The sequence below is a fragment of the Solea senegalensis genome, linkage group LG15 (genome assembly GCF_019176455.1).
Source record: "Solea senegalensis isolate Sse05_10M linkage group LG15, IFAPA_SoseM_1, whole genome shotgun sequence".
Lineage (NCBI taxonomy): Eukaryota > Metazoa > Chordata > Actinopteri > Pleuronectiformes > Soleidae > Solea > Solea senegalensis.
The window spans coordinates 21,908,486-21,932,752 of record NC_058035.1 but is presented as its reverse complement, the minus strand read 5'-3'; the positions used below and the strand labels follow the sequence as shown (position 1 = coordinate 21,932,752).

Here is a 24,267-nt window from a genome sequence, read left to right as displayed (position 1 = left end):
TTTAATGCTACATGAACTCTTTTATGAACATATGCAACAAAATCCAACAGCCAGCTGATCCTCCTGATCATTTCACGGAAATAACATGAAAAAGACACACAAGCTACACAAGGAGTTGAGAGAACAAGAATCAGGTGGAGTTCATAGAAAACAATCAGATATTTATTTTTAATCATCTTATTTCATACATTAATATCAAAATATTACAAATGGTCTATTTTGGCATGCTAATATTTGGTTCATGGTACCAGAGGTTCCCAACCACGCTTCAGAACTGGAAACTGGTGAAGAGATAAACAAACTTCATGACTGTCTCGCAGTCATGAAAGCAACTCGGGAAGTGGTGGTGAATTGTCAAATTGGCCAAACTTCCGATGGTTGCCATGGCCACACACTTTCAAATGCACAAAACCGTTAATAACTTTTACCTTTGATGCGTTCAGTAAACTCTGACACGTTGTCCTCTGTGCTGGTTATGGATGCAGACATGTTCAGGGCCCTGGTCTCACATATGAAGTTTTGAGCAGATCAGTCAACTTACAGGGCACCTGCAGTTTTGTGGTGGAATAACGGCTACATTGGAAATGTTGTGTCGAGTTTGTGTTCAAAACAAAACCACAAACATATTCTTCCATGAGATCATTTGCCAAACTTGGGATTTCTTTTCTTCTGCCTGAGTGGGGACTGCACATCCCACTGCCTCAGCTGAGGAGCTCTACAACACACACAACACACACACTTCACTGTCATGAATTCATGCACTGCATCAGTAATTCACATGGCTTAATGGTATTTCCTGCCAGATTAAGGTATTGTAATCAGGAGATATTAATGATGGCTTTATAGGCAAGTCTGTATTTAAAAGATCAAAGATCAAAATCATGATGAATTTAGCATTCCTTGTTCACCACTTCATTATGTTTGTAGCCATTAAAATAAAGTGGGGCTTGTAAATACAGGCTAGCATACATCTGGATCATCACACACACGTAACTCGCTCACTTACTGCTGCTCTTGTGGCTGCACATGATCAACACTGGTGTCTCCCCCGAGACCTGTGAGAAAACATTTCAGGTTGATATCTAATGAGCAAAGATCCTAACTATGTTAGTGTTAGTATAAATTTGTGCTGGATTATAGTCCGGATGAACACTGAACCTCACACATAGGACACATCACCACGGGTTACTCTTCACTACACATGTTAATACTTATGTAAACAAACAGACATAATTTCTCTTTCTTTCCTCTGTTCTTATCTCTGTGATGTGTGTGTTTGTAACGTTACAGCACAACTACAGTCCTGGCACATGTATGACAGCGTTTTGAGTCGCTTCCTGAAACTATGACGTTTTTACGGGGAACTTTTGAAAACGACAAAGAAAAAGATCATTTAGGTTTTGTTGATAATTATGTAAACAATGAGAGATGGCAGTACGGTTGTTATTCACGTTACATTTGCACCTGAAATCAATGTTGATCATCTCAATGTTAACACTTCACATTGTTGTCAGAGAAACTCACTTGTTCCACGGTCACTGAAAATTGCACTGAATCCTTCATCGAACGTTAAGTTGAGGGTTCCAACTAGGTCATAGGACAGACAGAAGGACACGTGGGAAGGACGGGAGGTAAATTTAAAAAAAAAAAGAAAACATTTAGGTTTTCATGTGATAATACTGCAGTGATAAGTTTAGCATTACTAACATAACAAAGATAAACACATTCAGTTCCTGAAGCAGCAACAAAAGAAACAAATATCCCACAATAAATGACAAGTAGTAGAAAAATCTCATTCATTAAGTGAAGTAAAGTTAAAGGAATATGTTTACTATTAGTAAAGTAATATAAATATAAACTGTGGGTTTGTTCACTTAGAGAATACAAACACATTAACAGTATGTGAATGAAACTGTATCAAGGTGTTGTTGAGATATGTGATGAAAGGATGAACAGATTGAGAATGTGAAAGATGAAAGGACGAACAGAATGTGAAAGATGAAAGGTTGAACAGATTAAGATATGTGAAAGATGAAAGGATGAACCGATTGAGAATGTGAAAGATGACAGGACGAACATATTAAAGAATGTGAAAGATGAAAGGACGAACAGACTGAGAATGGAAAAGATGATAGGACACAGATTAAGAATGTGAAAGATGAAAGGATTAACAGATTAAGAATGTGAAAGATGAAAGGATTAACATATTAAGAATGTGAAAGATGAAAGGACGAACATATTAAACAATGTGAAAGATGAAAGGACAAACAGATTAATATGTAAGATGAAAGGAGGAACAGATTAAGAATGTGAAAGATGAAAGGTTAAACAGATTAAGATTGTGAAAGATGAAAGGATGAAGAGATTAAGAATGTGAAATAAGAAAGGATGAGCAGATTAAGAATGTGAAAGATGAAAAAATGAACAGATTAAGAATGTGAAAGATGAAAGGATGAAAAGATTGAGAACGTGAAAGATGAAAAAAATGAACAGATTAAGAATGTGAATGATGAAAGGATGAAAAGATTGAGAAGGTGAAAGATGAAAAGATTACTGAAAGATGAAAGGATGAACAGATTGAGAATGTGAAAGGTTGAACAAACTGTGTTCAATCTCAGGCTGTTTCCAAGCGCAGAGACAAAAAAGGACAACATTTCACCTTAAAGTGAAATTGAATGCAGATCATAGACGTGTGATGCAGATTGTGATAGGGGCAATACCTTTTGGTGTGCTGATAGCTCGATCACCCACAGCCCTTTTCTCCAACACTGGAGGCAAACACACACAAAAACGGATTAATCAACCTATAAATGATTCATCTGTGCTTTAAAATCATTATCAATTATTGTGGGGAACACCACAGAGACATGCTGTTCGGGCCGTTAGTAGCGGCCAGCCAGCCTTGGCGGGGGAGAAAAGATCTGGGCATTGGAGTTTTACTGAAATTATATATTTGTTCCAAATATGGATTATTGGCCTCATTAACTAGTAATAGTCAGTATACATATTGGATCTGAAAAACCAATAGTGGTCTATCCCTAATCAAATGCTTTGAATCAATAACAGGCGAATTAGACCAGAATAGCATTCCTTAACAAAACCTGACATGTTATTCTACAGACTAAATATCAATAGTAATAACACACATATGCTGTATCTCTTTTGTAATGATGAGATTATAATCATTTCATCAGAAATCATTTATTTAGCTCTGTTCTTAGTCACAACCACGGATGTCAAAAATAATTGTTTCATTTTGTTTGCATGTCATTTTAGTTTGATACCAGCAGAGGGCGTATACATCTACGCCCTAAAACATCTCATTGAGTTAGCTGAAGAAGATGCTTAAGTGCAGGGAAACAAGAAAAAATCGGGTTAGTTCATCACCACAAAAGATAAGGAACATTTTGTGGGCTTTTCTTGAACGTTGAACTTGTTTTCTATACCTGTTCCTTTCAAAGTGTCTGAATTTGGCCTGATACGTTTGTCCCGCGTGCGTCTGTTCATACACCTGCTAAAAAACAAACACAAACAGTTTATTCCAAGAATCAGAAAAATGCATACATCATCATTTCCAGGTTTGAGAAACGGTGATCAACATTTTCTGACATTTTATAAACAAGTACTTCATTGAGAAAATGACTGATTACAGATGAATGGATTATAAAAATAATGGTGAGTGGCTGCACTTGAAACAATGAATATTTCTAATTGCTGCCTTTCTTATTGGGTAACTTTGTCATACATTACTTGTTATTTCAATTTGAAAACAATAAATCATGGAGGTGTAAAGAGAGAGGACTAAAATTTACATTGCTTCTGTTAATAAGCTTTAAGAAATATCAATGAATCCACATTAAAGTACAGCAGTAAACTTTAGCCTGATACTTGCGAGTCTCTGATGGTGATCAGCTGCTATAAATGAAACCTACCCATCAGTTTGTGATAGTTGTTCTGACAGCTGATATGGTCGTGCCGGCTGTGGAGTGGCAAATCTAACGGGGAGAATGAGCCTGGATCTCTGTGGAGAGTCCTGCACAGAAATCACAGATCAAAATAACAAAAGAAGAATGATAACACATTACAACAAAATACTGTTGACAAACTCTTACATTTACTAAAACAGGTCATCATGTGAAATGAAACTCTGACCTGTGCAGTGGGAGTGTTAGCATCTCCAGTCAGGGTAAAGTTTTCAAACTGATGATCCATCTCACTCATCACTCTCTCTTTCTCAGCCGTCTTCAGAGAAAACTCCACCTCAGCGAGCAGCTGTTCATCACCAGAGAAAAGCTCTTTCATCTTATTAGGGTTGTCCTGCATCGTCACCTAAACAAAACACAGAGGTTCTCCATCAGCTGTTTCTGTGGGTTGAGCTTCGGGACTGAGGTGCTTAGGGATGAGGTCTATGATGATGTTGCTGCACTCATGTGGGCCAATAGGTTGTTTCTTCTAATTTTTAAAAATGTATTTCATTATTTTGACATAAAAGGTTAACAACTGTAAGGTAGGTCTCAGTAAGAATAGAAACACAATTATTAAAATCTTGAGAATAGGTTCCCAGCGCGCAAAATGCCAAATACAACTGCCACAAGTGTGTGTGACCTGTGCGTCAAGCTCCTGTGTGATGTTCACACTGTCTGTGTCTCTGCTGCTCCCCACAATAACAACATGTTTGACACGCTGTTTCCAAATCTATTGCGTCTGTGTGCGTCTGTCTGCCTGTGTGTGTGTCAGTTTCTGTCTGTCTGTGTCAGACTGTGCGTCAGTTTCTGTGTCAATGCATCTTTTTGTTTAAAATCTGAGATGGACGGAGACTGCCTGTTGAAAATCAGTCATTCCTTTTCTTAAAAATTATATACATATATACACATATACACATACATATACATACACATGTATATACATACATACATATATACACATACTGTATATATACATACATACATATATACACATACTGTATATATACATACATACATATATACACATACTGTATATATATACATACATACATACATATATACACATATATATATACATACATACATATATACATATACATATATACACATACATATATATACATATATACATATACACATATATACATATATACAAACATACATAAACATATATACATACATACAAACATACATACACATGTCAGGTTGGATATTCATTCAGACAGTTGTCGGACGCGACGGTTGGATATCCAACCTGAAACCATTTTCACCGTGGTAAATTACATAGACCGTTATAAAACAAAAAATGACAATAAATTACATAACGTAACGTTACCTACATCCGCGCTCAGCCAGGTCAGAGCCTTCTGGGCCAGGTATACATCCGCGCTAACATATCAAAGTGAAATTCATAGCTTGCTCACTATGTGGACCCAGGTCCCAGACCCAACTTTGAGAATAGATTAACGGCGATAAGAGTCTCGCGTTAACGCAGCACGTTAACGCCGTTAACGGCCCAGCACTAATATATATATATATATATATATATATATATATATATATATATATATATATATATATATATATATATATATATATATATATATATACACACACACACACACACACCTGACTGAAAAGTCAGGTGGAAACTTCAACATTGCTGTTAGATATCAATGAATATTCACTGGATATGCATTTCTTCTTGATATGTCCATGTTGCTGTCTCACCTGGAGGAAGGCCATGAGGTCTCTGAGGGCAGGAGAGCGTTTTTCTTCTAGCAAACTCTTCAGGCTGATGATGAGAGGCACCGTGTGCTCGATGAAGACCTTCTTATGGATCTGTGGAGAGAAGCAAGAAGATAAAAGAACCGCTTGTGAAATGTTAAAAACAATGTGTATTATGTAATGAAAGTTTGAGCACAAGAATTCAGGAGCTGGTATTTGGCACAATCTGATTTCACATGAAATGGTACTTACTAGTATCCACAGAATTAAATTAGAGTTTCCCACCGAATGTTAGTGAACTAACTGATGACACCTCGGATCTCAACTAACCAATCAGATGCAGAGCAGCAGAATACCGAGTTTTTAGATTAAATAGACTCATCATGGTTCACCTCAGACATAGGTGAGGTTTGGTATAAAAGTAAATAAAAGTGTAAACCTACAGTGACTCCATACATTCTGCAGCATTCACATTACAGCTGCACTCAAAGCAAAGCTAGTTCTCGTGCAAATGGTGATGGAAGAGAATATGTTCATTAGCAATAGGCATGAACAGGGATTAATGTTATTATTATTATACAATAAAATAATAACAGTAACAATAATAATACAGTATTAATGTAGACGCTCAGCCCTCTCCATTCATACAAATCTTAAAATTATTGACCCTGAGGAAGACTAGTCCAAGTCTGAATGATGGATGTCTTTTACGGAAACACTGACCCATGCGCGGGACGTGTGTGCGAATGGTTTTTATAAATCTGAATATTTGTTTGCGTAAGCACTTTTTCTATTTTTTTTTTTTTACATACGGCAACTTTTCAGGCGTACCTATGCACCGTTATTATAAATGACGCCCCTGGTCATTAAAGTTCGACTTTTTAGGGTACATTAGCAGAAGTGCTTACCTGGGACGCGGTCTTCTTCTGAGCAGCCTGCAGGGCAACTTTAGCCATTGTGGCCATGTTCTCTTCCTCTGCTTCCTCCCCTGCTGTTACTCCTCCTACGGTCTGAAGTTTAAGCTCTTTTAAGCTCAATATGTTGAAGGCTTCAGAAAGGATTTCAGCACCACCTGCGTCCAGAGGTAGCTCTTCATCTGCAAAGCTTGCTGCAATGGGAAAAGCCAACATACGGATCTTCTTTTATTTTTTTACTAATGAATACTATTCTAGGCACGACATGTTTTTTTAAAGCACTGACTGAATTTGAATTCATAATCCAAACACATTCTCACCTAAGATGGCTTGGTTTATTTTGTTAGTGACGTTGAAGCGCTGGACATCATTGCAGTTCTCCAACAGGAATCGGTAGATCTGAAACCGCTTGTCGCGGTTTTCAACTCCTTTCAGGGAGAATCTGACCTTGTCACTTATCGAAAGGAAGTTGATGAATGAACAAAAACAAGTGACATTATTTCTCCACTGTGTCCTGCGTGAAGTTAAACTCGCAAAAAAGCAAATATACTGGATGAATGATGACGCTGTGAAAAACCAAATACCAGAATAACAGAATCTCATAAACCCATATTTTATTCCCAATAGAACATAAACATCATATCAGATGTTGGAACTGAATTTTACCGTTTCATGAAAAATATTACCCAATTTTGAATTTAAAGGCAGCATCAAATCACAAAAAAAGTTGGAACAGGGCGATCTTTACCACTGTGTAGCATCCCTTCTCTGTCTGTCTGGGAAGTGAAGAGACCAGTTGCTTTCATTTTAGGAAAGGATTGTTGTCCCATTCTGCTCTGATGCAGGATTCTAACTGCTCAACAGTCCTGGGCAGTTTAGCCACTGGACTCTTGTCCTGTGAAGCCATGCTGTTGTGATGGATGAAATATACAAGGCCTTCCCTGAAGGAGACGTTGACTAGATGGGAGCATATGTTGCTTTAAAACCTCTAAGTACTTTTCAGCATTGATCGTGTCATTCCAGATGTGTAAGCTGCCCATATTTAGCATCTCTTCCATCACATTGTAGGTTTACATTTGTATTGTCTTTTGCACCAAACCTCACCTATATCTGAGGTGTAGAACCATGAGTCTATTTAATCTGAAAAGATTAAACAGACTCCTGAGAAGATGTGAGATTAAATAAAATTCTTCTCACTGTTCCTTTTCAAACATGAGAAGACGCTAATGAATGTGAACGATTCAATTTGGATGTCTGCTTGTGAATTAAACATTTGTTCTTGGGTTGAAAAAACTAAACTAACCTGCATTTGTGGATTTGCACAGCAAGACAGTGATTTCTGGACGTGTTCCTGAGCTCATGTCGTGAATTCCACTACAGAATCATGCCTGTGTTAACGCAGTGCCGCCTCAGGGCCCGAAGATCATGAGCAATCGGTTTGACCTTCAGCTTTGTCCCTTGCTCACAGAGATTCCTCCCAATTCTCTGAATCTATTGATATTATACACTGTAAATGGTGGGCTCTTCAAAGTCTTTGTTTTTGTCACAGATTGGGGGAAAAATGCTCCTTTTATACCCAGTGATGTTACTGACCTGTAGCAGATTAACCTAATTAGTTGCCAAATGCTCTTCCAGTTGTTTTTGATTTACTTTTCCAGCCTTTTGTTGCCACTGTTCCAACTTTTGTGATGTTTTGTTGCCATCAAATTAAGCTGATATTTTATAGGAAATGGTAATATGTCTTGGTTTCAACATCTGATATGTTGTTTATGTTCTATTAGGAATAAAATATGGGTTTATGAGAAGTGCAAATCATTGCATTCTGTTTTTATTTACATTTTTACAGCATCCCAACTGGTTTGTAAATTGGGTATTGGGTGTATCGTCTTACCTCTCACTCTGAGGGAAGGTGTTGTAAGACTTGTGTTTGGTGTAGGAGTTGAAGTGGAAAATGCACTCGATGAAGTGCTGGCTGAACAAGTCTGGGTTCTTCTTCAGCAGCTGATGGACCAGGCAGTATCTACACAAACTGTAAACCCATGTTTTTAAATTTTTTTTTTTTTATTAAATGCAAGCCCCATTCATTTGTTCATTTGTTCACATGGAATATGTATTGCCTCGGTAGACTACAGTATACACTCCATACTGCAACAGCCTGTAATGTTCTATGATGGTTGTGTGCACACTAATTAATGATAACATCTATCAAATATGACAAATATTTAGGAATATATCGCTCTATTATCACTGCTACATACACCCAAAATTAAATACACATATGGAATTAATATCATCATGTATAGAATTTCCTCGTTTCCTTAATGATATTACATCATAAAACTTAATTCTGGCCTCATAGTATTGACTAATAAAAGTCCAACTCTAAGTTATGCTGTCGTCAAATTGTTTCAATATCACTAACTTTATTTGCTCACTCATCTTTCCAATATGTAAAATGTATGATTTACCTTGCAATGGCAGGGACTGGGTCTATGAGTGCCAACATGAAGCAGAAGAAGAGGGAGCCTTTCCATTTTACAAACTCCTCCTGGAAAAGAGAGAACATGTTACATGAGAAATGTTAAAAACCAGAGAGAAAATGTCACAAACCTGTTCACATTACAACAATGTGTAAATGATGTTCCGTTTCTCTCTACACTGAGTTCCTTTAAATAAATCATGCAACCCTTACTTCCCAAAACAAAACTAACCCCTCCAAAATGAAATGTAATCAATTTAATAACCATTGGTTTGTTTTTAATACATTTTATTCTTCATAAAACCTGTGAATAAAGGCTTGATGTCTACAGCTGATAAAATAATTGCCTCTTGGGTTTCACAACAGCAATTTTCAAAATGTAACTTGCTGAAAATGCATTGAATCCACTTTCCACCTTAAATACCACTGAATTAAGAATTATTATTCAAGGCAGATGTGACTTGCTTGAACAATATTTAATTGATGTTGTAGAACACTTAGTCCAATTCTGACCTGGAGCAGGTTGGTCAGCATGATGAGAGCCTGCTCCCTGATGGCAGCGTCAGTGTCCAGCAAACAGGCAGAGATGTTCGGAATGTACTGATCCACGATAGCGGTATATCGAACACACAGATCACACATAGCCACAACTACATTGTTGCGCACAGCCACCTCCGTGCCAACCTCCAGCTCCCTGGCAAACACCGGCAGGTATTTTGGGACTAGTTCCTCATGTTGGAGACACAGTTTACCTGAAACACAAGACACAGTAGCACTGCATGGGGATCAGGGAGGTCATTCACTATTAGGTTTATGAATGTTCTCATACATTTAAAGAGTATAAGAAAGTGTCAGTTTACCTAAAGTGATGACTCCATGAGCTCTGACTCGAGTGGGCAGAGAGTTTGCTCTGAATTGGGACAATGGCTGCGAGGCTGGCAGTTCCACCTGGCCTTCTGTCAATAATTGGCAACAAGTAAGCCATGTTAGCACAGAATGAGGGGGACATCACACTCCACACAGAACAGCCCTCAGTTGAACTCAAACAGCTGCCAGGTAGATGGATTACTTGAATAAAGGTGAAGTGAACAGAAAAAAAGCCCTTTTGTGCATAGACAAAAACCTATATTTGTATTTTTGTTGAGTGCATTGTGTAGTATACTGCATATTTCTACTAATAATCAGACACGGCTTTATTCTTGCATGACAATGTCAAGAGTACTTGAGAGCAGAGTACTCACACCATAGACAGGACATAATTATGTTGGCTACTGTAGAGCCGATCTAGAGAGACAACCACTCACAGCTATGGACAATTTAGAGTAACCAACTCTAAAGAACGTGGTGCATCCGTAAGGCAAGGAACCCAGAGAGAACTGTATAACTGTGATTTAAAGAGACTTTAAAAAGAACCATCTTGTTTTAAGGGAACCAGTATACAGACCATGTTCAAGCAATACAAATTCTCAGTCATTTGAATATTTAGTGAATTATTATTTGCCAACATTTGATTGAACATGCAAAGGCTATCTGCCGTTCACTAAAGTCATGCAATCACCCTCCCAAAAATGTAGGAATATTATACTTCATACCTGCAGGTTTGTCAGAACGTGCTGTAAGGACGGACTCCACAAGCAGCACTATCCTTTTATTAAACTTGGCAGGACAGAGGAGTGACAACACACCCAGTGTGTGCAGGTGTTTTATCTGTAAGAGAGAGCATGATTTTCAATTAAACAAATAACACAGTTAAAAGGTAGCGGCCTTGAATGCACACAAAGTAAATTTTGCATCTACTTGTGCATGTGAGACTAAATTTCCCAGTTCTTTTAATACAAACTAGGGCTGAAATGATTCCTCAAGAAACTCGAGTAATCAGACCAATCAGAACAACCATCGAAGCAAAAATGCTTCACGGAGTTGGACTACTGTTTAAATACAGCACTGTGGTTTGATGTGGAGGACAGGGGGCAATAATGACAGCACATGCGGAACAAGAAGCAGAAACACAATGTGTGGGAAGCATTGACAGAAAAATCTATATCCATCAACAGTTCAGCTGCTGTACCAGTGCTGAGGAGTTGTTTTTTTGTGACTTTACTCAGGAAATGATTCTGAATGTACAACCTAGTGTTAAAGGTTTTTATTTAAATATAATTTATTGTTTTTTATTTGTTTTTGCTTTGCCAAAATGTTGAATGGGCAATCAAACAATAAAATGTTGTTTATTAAAAAAAAAGTAAAATAAAGTAAAATAATTTCTGCATTTATCAGTAAAAGAGTTTAAATGAGTATGATGTATTTGCATTGCAAGTCAGTTCCTCAGGAGTCCTGCATCTACACAAACCTTACATCTCATCTCTGTCTAGACAATGACATACATTTGTCCTCTGTATTCTGAAGCTTTTCCACAGGTTTTCACATTTGTCATTTGACAAATGATCAATACGTTGTCAGTATGTTGTACACATTAAACAGGATGTAGGAATGTATGTAGATGTTTTTACCAAAATGGATGTAACATGCAACCTATTCTTGGCACTTTAATGACTGTGGCAGCAAATTCTGACTAGAAGTTATGAAAGAGATCCAAGAAATGGAAAGACTGATCTTTATGCTCAGATATAATGAAAAATGGGCAATTGATTTGTTGGAATAAGGAATAGAATGTGGTCGGTGTCAGTTTTTGTTTCATTTCTTTTTTGGTTTTGGTTTTATTTAGTGTGTAGGGTGTTGTTTCATTTTGTTCTGTTTTGATTTATTTATTTACTTTTACACCTCCTTACTTAAAATAATAGGTTCCATTTGATATGAGATGTAATTTAGAATGTCATTTGCTTTCCTTCTAAAATATACTCCATGTATCAGAGAAATTTTCCACACAAATTTAGTAGTACTAAAGTAGTATAGAGTTCCCCGTCTAAACCCCCTTATACAGTATATACTGTATGACTATTTGGATGTAGATGATGTCAAGTGCCTGGCTGTCATGTTCTTGCTTTCCATCAAAAGATGAAAATTGATGAAATTCAAGTTATTAAAAAAAACAGATACACGCTTTAAAATTAAATAAACATGTCAAGAAATATGTGCTTAATAAAAGATTCAAAGATTAAATTCAATGACAAATAGAATTCTATGAAAAATAAAGATAATTTGTGAATGTAATGTATGTACAGACAACAGTCAAAGTGAACTGAAACCAAAAACTGTACTACTGCATGGAAAAAAAGCATGAAGAGTTAATGGCCAAATAAAATAACCAAGACAAATTAAAACCTGAAAAAAGAAGTGGTGTTTAAAATTCAATTAAAGCCATAAAGGTCAAACTCACCATTAATTCCTCATTTAGGTTCTCAGCCCCCTTTTCATTTAGGAGGATGGCAGCTAAATGAGCCTCACACACTGACACCAGCTCACCACCATGCTGATTCAGGAATGCCTAAAAAAAACAAACAAAGAAAAACCTTAAATCTGCGTGAAATGTCTGGGAATTTCTTCAAGGTGAACTTAGACTACAGGAGTTTGGAAATCCTGACTAATTTCATACCTAAACCCCTTCTTCTGAGGCCAAATCTACCCAATTCATGATTAAGAAAAATACCAAGAAGTGGGCTGAGAGCTGAGTGAGTGAGGAAGGAAGGAGGGAGGGAGAAAGGTTGGGTGGCAAAGCAGGGGGCATGGTATGGTAGTGAAGTCTGACAGTTGTCAACTCAACACAATGGATACCGGCATAGTGTGACAAGATGCTCTATATGCGCATGTAAATCTGCCCTAATTCCCTGTAGTCTGAGCCCAGCTTTAGGGAGTGACATGACCCACACATATCTAAGTGGCATTATTTATCAGTGAGAAGGTAAAATCTCCAACCTGAGTGTTTTTGATGCTTTCGCTGCTGCCAAGTCGTTGAAGAGTCTCCAGAGCAGCAGTAATTGTCTCAATAGACAAGTTAAAAGTCTTGAGCCAAGCCATGAGATCACCTAAAGAGAAAGTTTAGAAAATGATGACAGATTTACAGATTTTTGCAGTGAATTTTCCATGATGCCATAATAATGTCATAATCACTTACTAACTATCCTGTTTTTGGTCAGTTCATCCAAGTGTACAGCAATATCTCCCATCACACAGAGGATGTGACAGCTGGTTGCCACATTTGCATCCTTTGAACTAAGGGCAAATCAATACCAAGATCTTTGTAAGACTTAATTCTCACTTACGAAAATAACTCATTGTGTAAATGATGTTCCTCACACCTGATCATCCTGTACCAGGCATCCAGGATCTTGCTGTAGGGCAGTATGGGAGAGAAACGAATAGACTTGGAGAGCAGCAGCCAGGCACCAGCAGCATGATCTGCCTCAGTGTGTGAGATGAGATTTGTCATGAATGCTGCAGTAAACATGTTCTGTCTGGACCAGATGGGGAAAGCTCTGCTGAAATAGTGGCTACAGATACAGGACACAAACAGAAACACAGGGTGAGCCAAACATGTGACAAATAATACATTTATTGAAGTCAGTTATTTGAAGAAAGGACTGTATCATGATATTTTTCCAAATTCTAATAGTTTCATGTTATAAAACTGTATTTTTTTCATGCATGACCATGAGTGCAATGCAGGTTTGTGTGTATGTGTGTAAATGTAACTACACACCCACACACACACACACACACACACACACACACACACACACACACACACTCTTGGATGTGTTTAGTGCTAAGGTGGTAGAGTAACTTGCACATTTTTCATATTGAAGTAAACATAAAATTCTATATAGATTAAATATAGCTTTTTGGTATGAATTAAACAGTTTTAAGAAAGACTGCCTGCATATTTGGTTCAAATGTAGCATTTGTTTTTTTTCCCCATAAAAACACACTAGAAAGAATAAAGTTGAACCTGAGATTCTGAAAGTCATGACAGAGCAGGTCCAGCAAGTCCCAGGTTAGCCTCTCACTGGCATCCAGGTGGCAGCCGACAGTGTACGGCTGTATCGGCCGGAGCAGCACCTCATGAAGAGCCTCCAGGGCCTTGTCCTGCACGGTGTTCTCTGAGTCCAACACCGCTGGCACCACACCCTGCAGCCATGCTTTCTGCACCACGCTGCACTCTGGTTTGGCCTGATGAGCAAAGTGGTATTTTATATAAAGACATATTACACATTTCTTTTCTTGACACTAGCGGATTGTTTACAAGTTATGAGCAGGCACAGAAAGAAGAGACACTGAAGACTCACAGCAAGTAACTCTCCCACACTCTGCAGAGCCTTCTTCTTTACAGACACAGCCGGGTCTCTGCTGCGCTCCGACAGCCTGGCCAGGTTCTCAGGGCTCAAGGGGACCACACCATGTTTAAGGAGACCCACCAAGGCCTATGTAGAGACAGCAGAGCAGAAAGGTTAAAAGTCATCTATGCATGCATTTCACCAATAGATACACGTGCTCCAGGTACCTGCAATGCCGATTTCCTCACGACCGTCTTAGAGTCTTTGACGCACAGCAGGATATGAGCCATATTCTCTTTTGGTGCATTGAAATTTTAAAATAATTATTAGTGTCTTTCTCAAGTGCAGATATTTGAATGTGTGAAGACATGTTTGGATGTAACTGATCTCACCATCATAGCCAGAGTTCTCAGTGGTGCTGATCTCCACAGTCCTGAAGGGCAGAGTGCGGTAGGTTTTCTGCTGGGAAGCCAAAATTCCTGAAAACAAAAAGAATATTCATTTCAAACATGAACTACAGTGAACCAGGAATAAATATCCACTCAAATGATTTTTGAGATTTCAAGACTTGGCTAATTAATTTAAAAAAGAGCTTGTGGTACACGTTCAGTGCAGAAACTTGAGTTATATCATAGCTCATTAAAATGTCTGCATTCACAAATATGAATGAGAATCTCTGAGGGGAATAATGAATTATTAGTGGTGGTGTCATGTTCATAATGTTGGTGATTATTACTCACTTTCAATGAAAAATAAGTCAAACAGAAGCAAGAATAATAAATGTTGTCATTTAAATGAATATTTTCTCTGTATGGAAGGTGATCATTATAGACCAGTTTGTTATCAGACACATTTCATACGGATTATCAGTTTTGTAAACCAAAATAAAGGTGACAAGAAATAAATATAGTGATAAAGGTTAACTCTCATCTCTCTGAAAATCCTTGCCATCCACTGTGGTCGGACTCAGACAAAGAAAGAAATGAACGTACCATGTGTGGTACCATGTGTGGTTTCTCCTTCCAACACTGTCTGGGTTCCAGCTAAACAGAGAAAGAGATGAGACCAGAACAACTTTTAAAGTACACTCAAAATAAGAAATGTAAACACTTATTTGGTGTATGTGCCTAAATGTGATATTTTATGGTAACATTCTATTCCTTCTTTGTCTATATATTGTTTCATATTTCTATGTATAAATGTATGTTTTGAATGTAAAGTGAAACTGTGTTGCTGTGACAGTTATTCCAGACTAAACTTCTCTAATATCTAAATGAAATTCACAGGGGGGAAAAAAGCTAAATGTGTTTCTACCCCTCAGGTCGGCTCTGCGCGTGTCTTACTTGCAGAGAACAGGTTGTGCACAGCCCGCGTGACGTTGAGTGAAGGGATCTCCAGGCACTTGGCCAGACAGGAGAGGGCGTGGCCTTGAACAGTAGGTGATTCATCCATCTGACGGCTGAACAGCAGGTTCTGGATCAGGAACTTGTGTGGCAGGAAATGGGCAAGGTCTGGGTCCTGGCACTCCTCTGGCCTTCTCTCTGGCTGCTCCAGCAGTACCATCACCACATCCACAGAGAAGAGCCGGCACACCATCTGCAGAAGACAACACAACAGACCCCACTCATTACGATTCAGCTGTCAGGAGATCATGATCATGTCCATGCAGCTACAGACATAAACGCATAAGTCGTCCAGTGCAACCATAGACTAAGCTCCTCGCATTGACTTGCTTCACTGGAGAAACTGGGGTTAAGGGATGTTCAAACATACAGCAGCAGTATTAATGAATGTAAACAACTTAGAAGATAGCTTTAGAATTAGATTAAAATAAATAATACTAGTATTGAGTTAGAACTCCTTAACTGCATAAAGCCTACTAACCACTGATTTCACCAAACTTTTGCATTATTCTTTTGTGATACTTTCTCCCTTCAGTTCGTTCTTTAGCGGGTAAAATGCTGCACAGTAGGGTTTAAGGAGCCAGTCAAAAACTTTGGTTGCATCCCTCTTTAAATTGGCAGACCAAAGGTCTCTGTAACCTTCTGAGCTCAGTACTGTCTACACCTTCTAAACAACAACAATTTTCTCACAACTTGTTCACTTAAAAATATGAGGGTCCAAACAAAAGGTCAGCTCTTCAAAGTTGTTTAACATATCTTCATGTAAACACCATGAAATAAAAGCTGAAATACAGGAAGCCGGAAAACCTGGAGAAAAACCACGGTGGGTGCAATGTTTAGCACTCTTGTCTTTGCAGAGGATAAAGTGGTAGAAAATGGACTGATGGATGTCAACCCTCAAATGTTTTCAGTGTACAGCAAAAAGAATGTAATTGGCCTCACAATATGTTTGGAAGGGACTGTATCATCAACATATTAACTACTCTCATGCAAGGATGGGAACTTAAAGATAAACATTTCTTACAAAATGTGTGAATTACACTTTTTTGGCAAGAACATAGAACAATAATCAGAAAGAATTGTGTAAAATAATAATATTAATACAATTCCAAAAAAGGAGCATTTTGACACCAACCTTAAATCAAAATATACAGTATGTTCAAATGTATCTTCTTCAATCAGCATCATGTGACAGAAAATCACACAAGTAAAAAACTAATGATGAGAAAGTCTGACTCTGATAATGTTGATATAATATAGAGTTTGTAAAACATTTCTCACCTTACGGGATCTGGAGCAGTTAGAGAGCCACTTGATAAAGCGGGCGTACTCTGTGCCGCTCATCTCAGACAACAACATACCCACAGCCTGGGCTCCATGACTTCGAAACTCACTCTTCTCCACCATCTTAACATTGAAAGAATCACAATTATTGAACATGATGCATGAAAAATGAAAATGCTTTCATAAACAAACAAGCAAAACAGTCATGTTGCTGGGTGTGGTCATTTTCATGACTCAACACAGAAATGGTACCATTTGTGTTATAGCAGAGCAAAGTTTATCACTGCTGAGTGGGGATTCACCTGGATACAAATATGCTGCAGGAGGATTTGCAGAAAAGGCAAAGCCAGCTCCTTTAGTTCATCCACGAGATGACTGTAAACACAAATCATCCAAGAGACAGAGACAGAGACAGAGAGTGGGAGAAAGAGAGAGACAGACAGAGACAAAGACAGGAAAAGTTGCTTTAAATGATTCATTTACTAGCAGCTTTTACAAATCAGCAACATTAAATTATAAATTCCAGCTTCATATTTCATATCCAGTTCTTTATGAATAGAGATAAGAAATGCACAGTTCCTGATTGATCAACAGAAAACTCAAGCTCTTCATTTTTTTAAATTAGGTGACAGTGCTTTACCAAACAAAATGAATGGCCTGGTCACGTGTGGCGAGGACGGCCTGGCTGACCTCAAGTAGGGAGGGCTTTCCTCCGCTGCCTTTATTCATCATCAGGATCACATAAAGAAGATGATGGAAAACCCTCCGCAGCGACTGGAAAACAGTGGCATAAATTACAACAACTCTGATATTGCAATATGTAAAAAGAAACCTTTCCAACGGGAAAATACCTACAAAAATAAATTAGAAATAAATGGAAATAAAGCTGCAAAGAACACTGACCGCAACTTCACACTCTAGAAGAATTCATTTTCAAGGGTAGGGTTTTAATTTAGGGTTTAATTTGGTTTTACAGCTTTTGAAAGAAAAAAGAAAGAAAACAGGGATGACTGAAACAGGATAAGTTGTAACTGCAAATAATGGGACGGTCATTCCAAGACTATCAGCGTTTGACACAGCAAATATAGAAATATATATATACTCAAAAATATAAATACATCACATTTGTTATAGCTCACATTTTCCATGAAATTAAGTCAATGATGTAAGAAAAAAATGTTATTTCTTTCAAATTTGATTTACAAATTTGTTAAAAAACACATTTACTACAGTAAACTATATACCAGGCGAGACATAGATATGCTGATTAGAGTATAATTATTGTAAGGTGTGTCTTGGGATAGTCACAGTAAAAGGTCACTCTGTATGCAGCTTATTTAAAAACACTAAACTAAAGCTTCACATTGGTCATGTTTAAGAAGGGCAGAGAACCTGTCCATGACCAGGGGCAGTGCCGACACATCTTCACATACAGTTGATCAGGATACCGATTGTAGCCTGTGGAATCCACTCATTATGAGTAGCTTCAGAAAAATTCCAAATGTGCTCAAGAGGTGACAGACCATGCAAAAAGTGACATAGGGCAAAAGGAAGGGTCTCACGTGGACAGGTCGATCCAAATATCAATACTATTGGCTCTACTCGCCTCGCCTCACCATGCCACAGCACGGTTTAAGTAGTGTTTCCACAAGCCTGGTAACCTGGAACCTGGTACTATTTTTAGTACCTGCTCAGGCGAGGTTCCAAAAGCGTGCCGAGTAGATAACTATGCTATGATTGGTCAGATTGACGGCCACTGACTGGCCAGAGTGCCGTCACAGGAAGAGACGTCTCACACACACAAAACAAGCCGAACAGCGGTTAACTGTGGATCACGTAAAACTACTTAACATTCCTAAAAACATGGGTTAATCTCCAACAACTACCAGGGAAACCTCTATATTTAACAGAGAAGTCTGGTGTATTTAGGGACAGCCGTGCCGTGATGACTCCGCCCACATTAAAAAGGTGCTTTTTTGTAGTGGAGATGCAACCTAATCTTGCCGTGCCGTGCCGAGGCGAGTAGAGCCGGTGGAGATATGCCATATCAGTACCAAATGCTGTATCCATATTGGATCATTACTAGCGTGATGAAATCGATACTTTTGTTGAATTTTCACTTCTCTACAGAGTAAAAAAGGGGTGTGTTCATTATCATAACATATTTCACACGTGGACCAACAACGGTATGTTTCCTATTTGCCCACAGAAATGTAAATAACTGTTCAAGCCACAGGGAAAAATCGTATGTATATGTTTGAAAAATATCAAAAGGCATAAAACTTTGCTTGGCTTGAACTGTACTAAACTGAACTGGTAGATTTGGTTTGTTTATTTTATACAAGTCTTTGTGAAGGACAAATGTTTCTCTGTGTCACTACAAAGACATGGTAGGGTGTTATGTTTACATAATAAGACATGTGCCATGTTTATTGGCTCTTACTTCTGCTTGGTCTCCGTGTTCTGGAGAGCAAAGACGCTGCAGGCCGTAGAAAGCCATCTCGGGAACACTCCTCAGCTTGTTGATATCTCTGTGCACAAGTAAGAAAACTTTCTTCATTCACATTCTGGACACATTCATTGATATGACAAAGCAAGACATTACAAAACTTACTGAACAGCACCAAAGTTTAGCTCCCCAGTGACTGGCTCAAAGTACAGCAGCCAAATGAAGATCTACAGAGAAAAATGACATGTTACATTACACGTTACCTGCTAGAATGAAGAAAGAATGACGGAAGATTCTGTAGTTACCGGCGTGTAGTTGAGGCGACTTTGTGGTCTATCTTTGAGTGGAAATGTCTGTAGGAGACGAAGGTGGCTTTGAACCAGGAGAAACACAGCATCTCTAATCTTCTTCAAGTCAGACCCAGAGAAATTAAGCTCCTCTTCCTCCTCCTCTTCTTCTTGCATCTGACAATAACAACACGCACAATTAATGCCAAACACTAACAATCATCTTTCCCAGATGAGCAACACTAGTACAGTACAAATAAAGTTAGTGTGTGAAAGTGAAATGTCGTAAACCTAAACTAAGTTTACAGAACATTTTTAGGCCCCATCACCTCAATTTTTTGCTCTTACAATTTACATTATCAACAGTTTGCCATTTTTAGAAAGTAGGTCTCCGTATAGAAATGTTTGGAAACAGGTTGGAGTGATTTCTTTGACATGACCGTACATCTGAAGTGTCTTTACGCTGTGGTTTGGAGCGTTTACATTCTGCCCGAGCACTCTTCAGGCCATCCTTCTTGCGTTTCTTTCCTGTGACCTGAGGCCAGCAGTGACGGCTCAAGTCTGAACATGTGTCGAACAAAACCTCATGGTAAACCTTATGAGCAACGCTCCCTGCAAACAAGATAAAGAGGCATCTTAAAAAACTGCACACCAACACAAAAAAGCACTACATAACAACAGACCTGATCCATAACAAAGGGAAGGATGCGTTTGCAAATTAATGAACTTATTCTCATTAGAATTTATTCTCAGAGAAATCAAAGATGCAACGGAGAGAGAACTGTTGACAGTTCGATCCACATAGCTTGACACGACAGCTCTCAGTCCTTAGCTCCTCTCATCAGAGAAGCACAACATGCACACAACAAGGCAATCTCTGTCTCTAAAACTCTCTGTTTGACTACGCACAGGTAGACACTAGGTGGTGCTATAGCACCTACCCTTTGCCCGCTGGACCAGCAAGTTGTTTTTTTTTAACAGTGTAAGTGGCCCGTGCTGACATGATCATCTATAAATGCTCGACGATTAAAAGCGTGTGATAATATTTCCACAATTAATAAAGTGCCACTGTCTAAAGTTTACAGAGGGGCAAAACTCACTCTTCACACTTTGTACGCTTTTTTCTTCCCACAGCTCTGACACCTTTAGTTATTAACATGTTGACATAAATAAAGATGCAATATCATTCAACATGTGCCACAGTGCCTGTAATGCTTTTTTGTTTGTTTTTTGAATCACCCACTGCTATAATAATGCAGCCAATAGTTCCACATTTTTCACTGAGCACCTGCCAACAAGGAACATGTTTGTCAGATTTCCCCAAAACTCTAAACTAGTTCTAAAGAATGAAGTGCTATGATCACTTGGAAATGGTTTTATAGAATTATTAACAGTGACACCAATCTAGTTTAAATGCCTGACAATCAAAAACTCTATATATAACTATAACTATCTCTATACATTCATTTCAGAAATTTCTCACCTGGGATTCCCAGCATCAGCAAGTAAACTGAGGCAGCATGCAGGCTGGTCACTCTCTGCTGCACATTGGCCACTTTAGCTTTTCCCGACAGGACAAAGAAGGACAGCACGGCCACCAAAGTCTTGATCGACACCCCATTCTCAATCAGAACTGCCCAGATATTCTGCAAAATAAGACGGGATACACTCAGTGCTACTGTTGTCACCAGTGAGGAAAATAACATACACAAGAAACAGGAGAACACAACAAGTCTCTAGATTTCACATAATAGTAAATGAATTAAAATGTAATTGTAAATACTGTATGGAATTTCTGACATCCATCTTCAAATTCTACACACCTATAAGTCAGTCTAGAAATTGAGGATTTCAAAAAATCAGCAACAGGCCGACATATTTTTAAGATAAAAGATCATGACTTTGCAAATAATAATCCATGAGAATAGATGTACCTGGGGAGCTCCATCTGTGCCTGCAGATTGCTCTTGGTCTGCATATGATAGAAAACACTGGTACAGGTTCCCAAAGGCCTTCTCTCCACTGGCTGTCAATTGTTCATCTAAGTGGTCATCTATTGATTTAATCTCTGTGAACTCCAAATCCCAAATCGTCTCCACCCAAGCTGAAATCACAACAGTTATCACATGATTTCCACAAAATACAAGATTTAAAAACTCTTAATTCCTCAACACGGTTTTTTTTTTTTCCGACTTCTCCCTCTAGGGGTCGCCCTTGCTGTCACAACTCTGGGACTTCAGTGGATGCGATGTTGACATGGACAAAAAAATGACTGACAAGAAGTTAAAAAACTGACAAATAAACGACTCCACATTGTGTAAACGACTGTGTTTCTCTTCTCTCTATGTATGATATTTTTAATCATGTTTAAAATCGTATTTATAAGCCTGTGCTTTTCTGGAACTCTGACATGGAAACATGAATTACAGTGACGCAGATTTATACGGGAAAGCAGCGGTGCTAACGAAGACGACCCACATGTCCCAGGCCTCAATAAAACACGATTAGTACCTTCAGTAGAAAGACTTACCTTCAGGAATTTCATGTAATCGCAGAAACTGCAGCGCAGAAATCAACTCCATCTTGTTTATCGTTTTTCGCCCGCCAGAAAATACAAAACATTCAACCCATGCGCAGACGACAGTTCCTCTTTATTACGTCAGCATTTTGGCTCATTATCGCCACCTACCGGGCTGGAGTGTAAGTCAAAGTTAGACTGAAAATACTACAACTACTTTTAAAAATCATGTGCACATTTCTCAAAGTCAACTATTTCTCACCAAATAGATCTAATTAAAAAGTGTCAGCATGTTGAGTGAGCAACACCAGTTATCTGGTCTATATCTATAGCAATGTTTGGTTGAATATGTTTATTTATATTGTCAGTTTCAAAAAGTAATCAGGCTGTTTGCTAATCGTGTTTTGTTTTTTTGTTTTTTTTTGTTGAATTTTTCATTTTATCTCTTTTGTCTTCATGTACCCTTCACATCACTTTGTGTTCCTCAGTTTGGGAATCACCGTCTTAAACCATACACACGCACCATGACGGAGTTTCTAAAATGTTGGTCATTACTGGACCAAACGTATCAAACATTTTGTAGTTCTCAAATCCACATCCTCGTTAAAAAGGTCATTTTAAATAAATCACATCACATTAATTATATCAATTCTTCCTCTGTGAATTGTGTATATATGTATATATATATATATATATATATATATATATACATATATATATATATATATATATATACAGTCCATTTTCCTTGTCATGTCTTCTTTTTCTGTCTTAAGTATAATTAAAAAGCTAGTTATTTCATTAACATTAGCATTAAACTCAGGAGGGCTGATGGGAATTGTGAATACACCCTAGCGTATTATTATCAGCAAGTCAAGAAGGTGCGAGACAAACACTGCGCAGCTCAAGTCCTGTATGATGGATGAGTTTAACACACAAAAAGCCAGTGAACACCACTTGCATTCATTTTACCTTTTGAGCTCAGAATGACTTGGACCAAGATTCAGAATATGATTGACTATATCATTAATAAATAGCTTATTAACATTTCACATTTACACACATTGTTCATGTGGGACTATTTCACCATTTCTCTCACAGTAAATTAAGTAATGATTGTTACTGCAAATTTGCTTAGTGTCAAATATCACTTTGCATGTTTCCATCAGTCTGTGTGGGTGAGTTCAATGTCAACAGCCTGTATGAAAAACCAGCCAACACAAATGCAACAATATTCAAATCATTCTAACATCATGGTTCAGGTCTTTGAGGAACTTTTTAATTCATAGCACAAAAGAAATTGTTCAAATCCTAACACTAATGCTCTTTGCCTTTTAGATACTGTACTTCACATGCACATGTGTACAAAAACATCCAGTGTACTCCTTGTGTCGGTCTCAAGTCTGGATAAATGGGAGCGTTGCATCAGGAAGAGCATCCCGTGTAAAAGTCTCTGTTGTGGTGCCCCCTAGAGAGTACGGAAGCGTATTGCTGCCACACATACAAAAAAAGTGGGGTGCTCAGTGTTACATTATAACGAGAAACTATCACGTTATTTCAAGATAAGATTGGTTTCTCGTTATAATGAGATGTGACTTGCCGGTGTTTTATGACTTGCTGGCGTTTTGTGACTTGCTGGCATTTTGTGACTTGCTGGCAACTTGCTGGCGTTTGTGACACTTGCCTGCATTTTGTGACTTGCTGGCGTTTTGACTTGCTGCATTTTGTGACTTGCTTGTGACTTGCCTGTTTTGTGCTGGCGTTTTGTGACTTGCCTGTGTTTTGTGACTTTCCGGTGTTTTGTGACTTTCCAGCGTTTTGTGACTTGCCTGTGTTTTGTGACTTTCCAGCGTTTGTGTGACTTTCCAGCGTTTTGTGACTTGCCGGCTTTTTGTGACTTTCCGGCGTTTTGTGACTTGCCTGTGTTTTGTGACTTTCCGGCGTTTTGTGACTTGCCAGCATTTTGTGACTTCCCTGTGTTTTGTGACTTGCCAGTGTTTTCTCCTCCTGCA

At 38.3% G+C, this 24,267-nt stretch overlaps 1 protein-coding gene across 2 annotated transcripts; it reads right to left on the bottom strand.

The window, feature by feature from the left end:
• Positions 1-135: 135 nt before the first annotated feature.
• Positions 136-22,371, bottom strand: ncapd3 (non-SMC condensin II complex, subunit D3). Of its 2 annotated transcripts, none has more exons than XM_044046038.1 (35): positions 22,268-22,371; positions 21,672-21,841; positions 21,221-21,383; positions 20,183-20,349; positions 19,756-19,914; positions 19,616-19,677; positions 19,445-19,532; positions 17,642-17,775; positions 17,304-17,376; positions 16,999-17,124; positions 15,658-15,910; positions 15,307-15,357; positions 14,707-14,793; positions 14,542-14,609; positions 14,327-14,461; positions 13,990-14,210; positions 13,340-13,531; positions 13,156-13,253; positions 12,957-13,066; positions 12,421-12,528; positions 10,679-10,793; positions 9,947-10,042; positions 9,600-9,838; positions 9,076-9,155; positions 8,499-8,636; positions 6,928-7,061; positions 6,602-6,801; positions 5,697-5,807; positions 4,153-4,329; positions 3,933-4,033; positions 3,447-3,514; positions 2,721-2,768; positions 1,525-1,587; positions 1,007-1,055; positions 136-715 (listed from the first exon to the last, which is right to left on the bottom strand). In XM_044046038.1, exons 1-35 carry the CDS (start codon positions 22,317-22,319, stop codon positions 640-642), a joined length of 4,212 nt encoding a protein of 1,403 aa, XP_043901973.1. In that variant the 5' UTR covers positions 22,320-22,371; the 3' UTR covers positions 136-639. The 2 variants fall into 2 exon arrangements, with proteins under 2 accessions (XP_043901973.1, XP_043901974.1); XM_044046039.1 differs by having other exon boundaries at positions 3,447-3,511.
• Between the last annotated feature and the right edge of the window lie 1,896 nt (positions 22,372-24,267).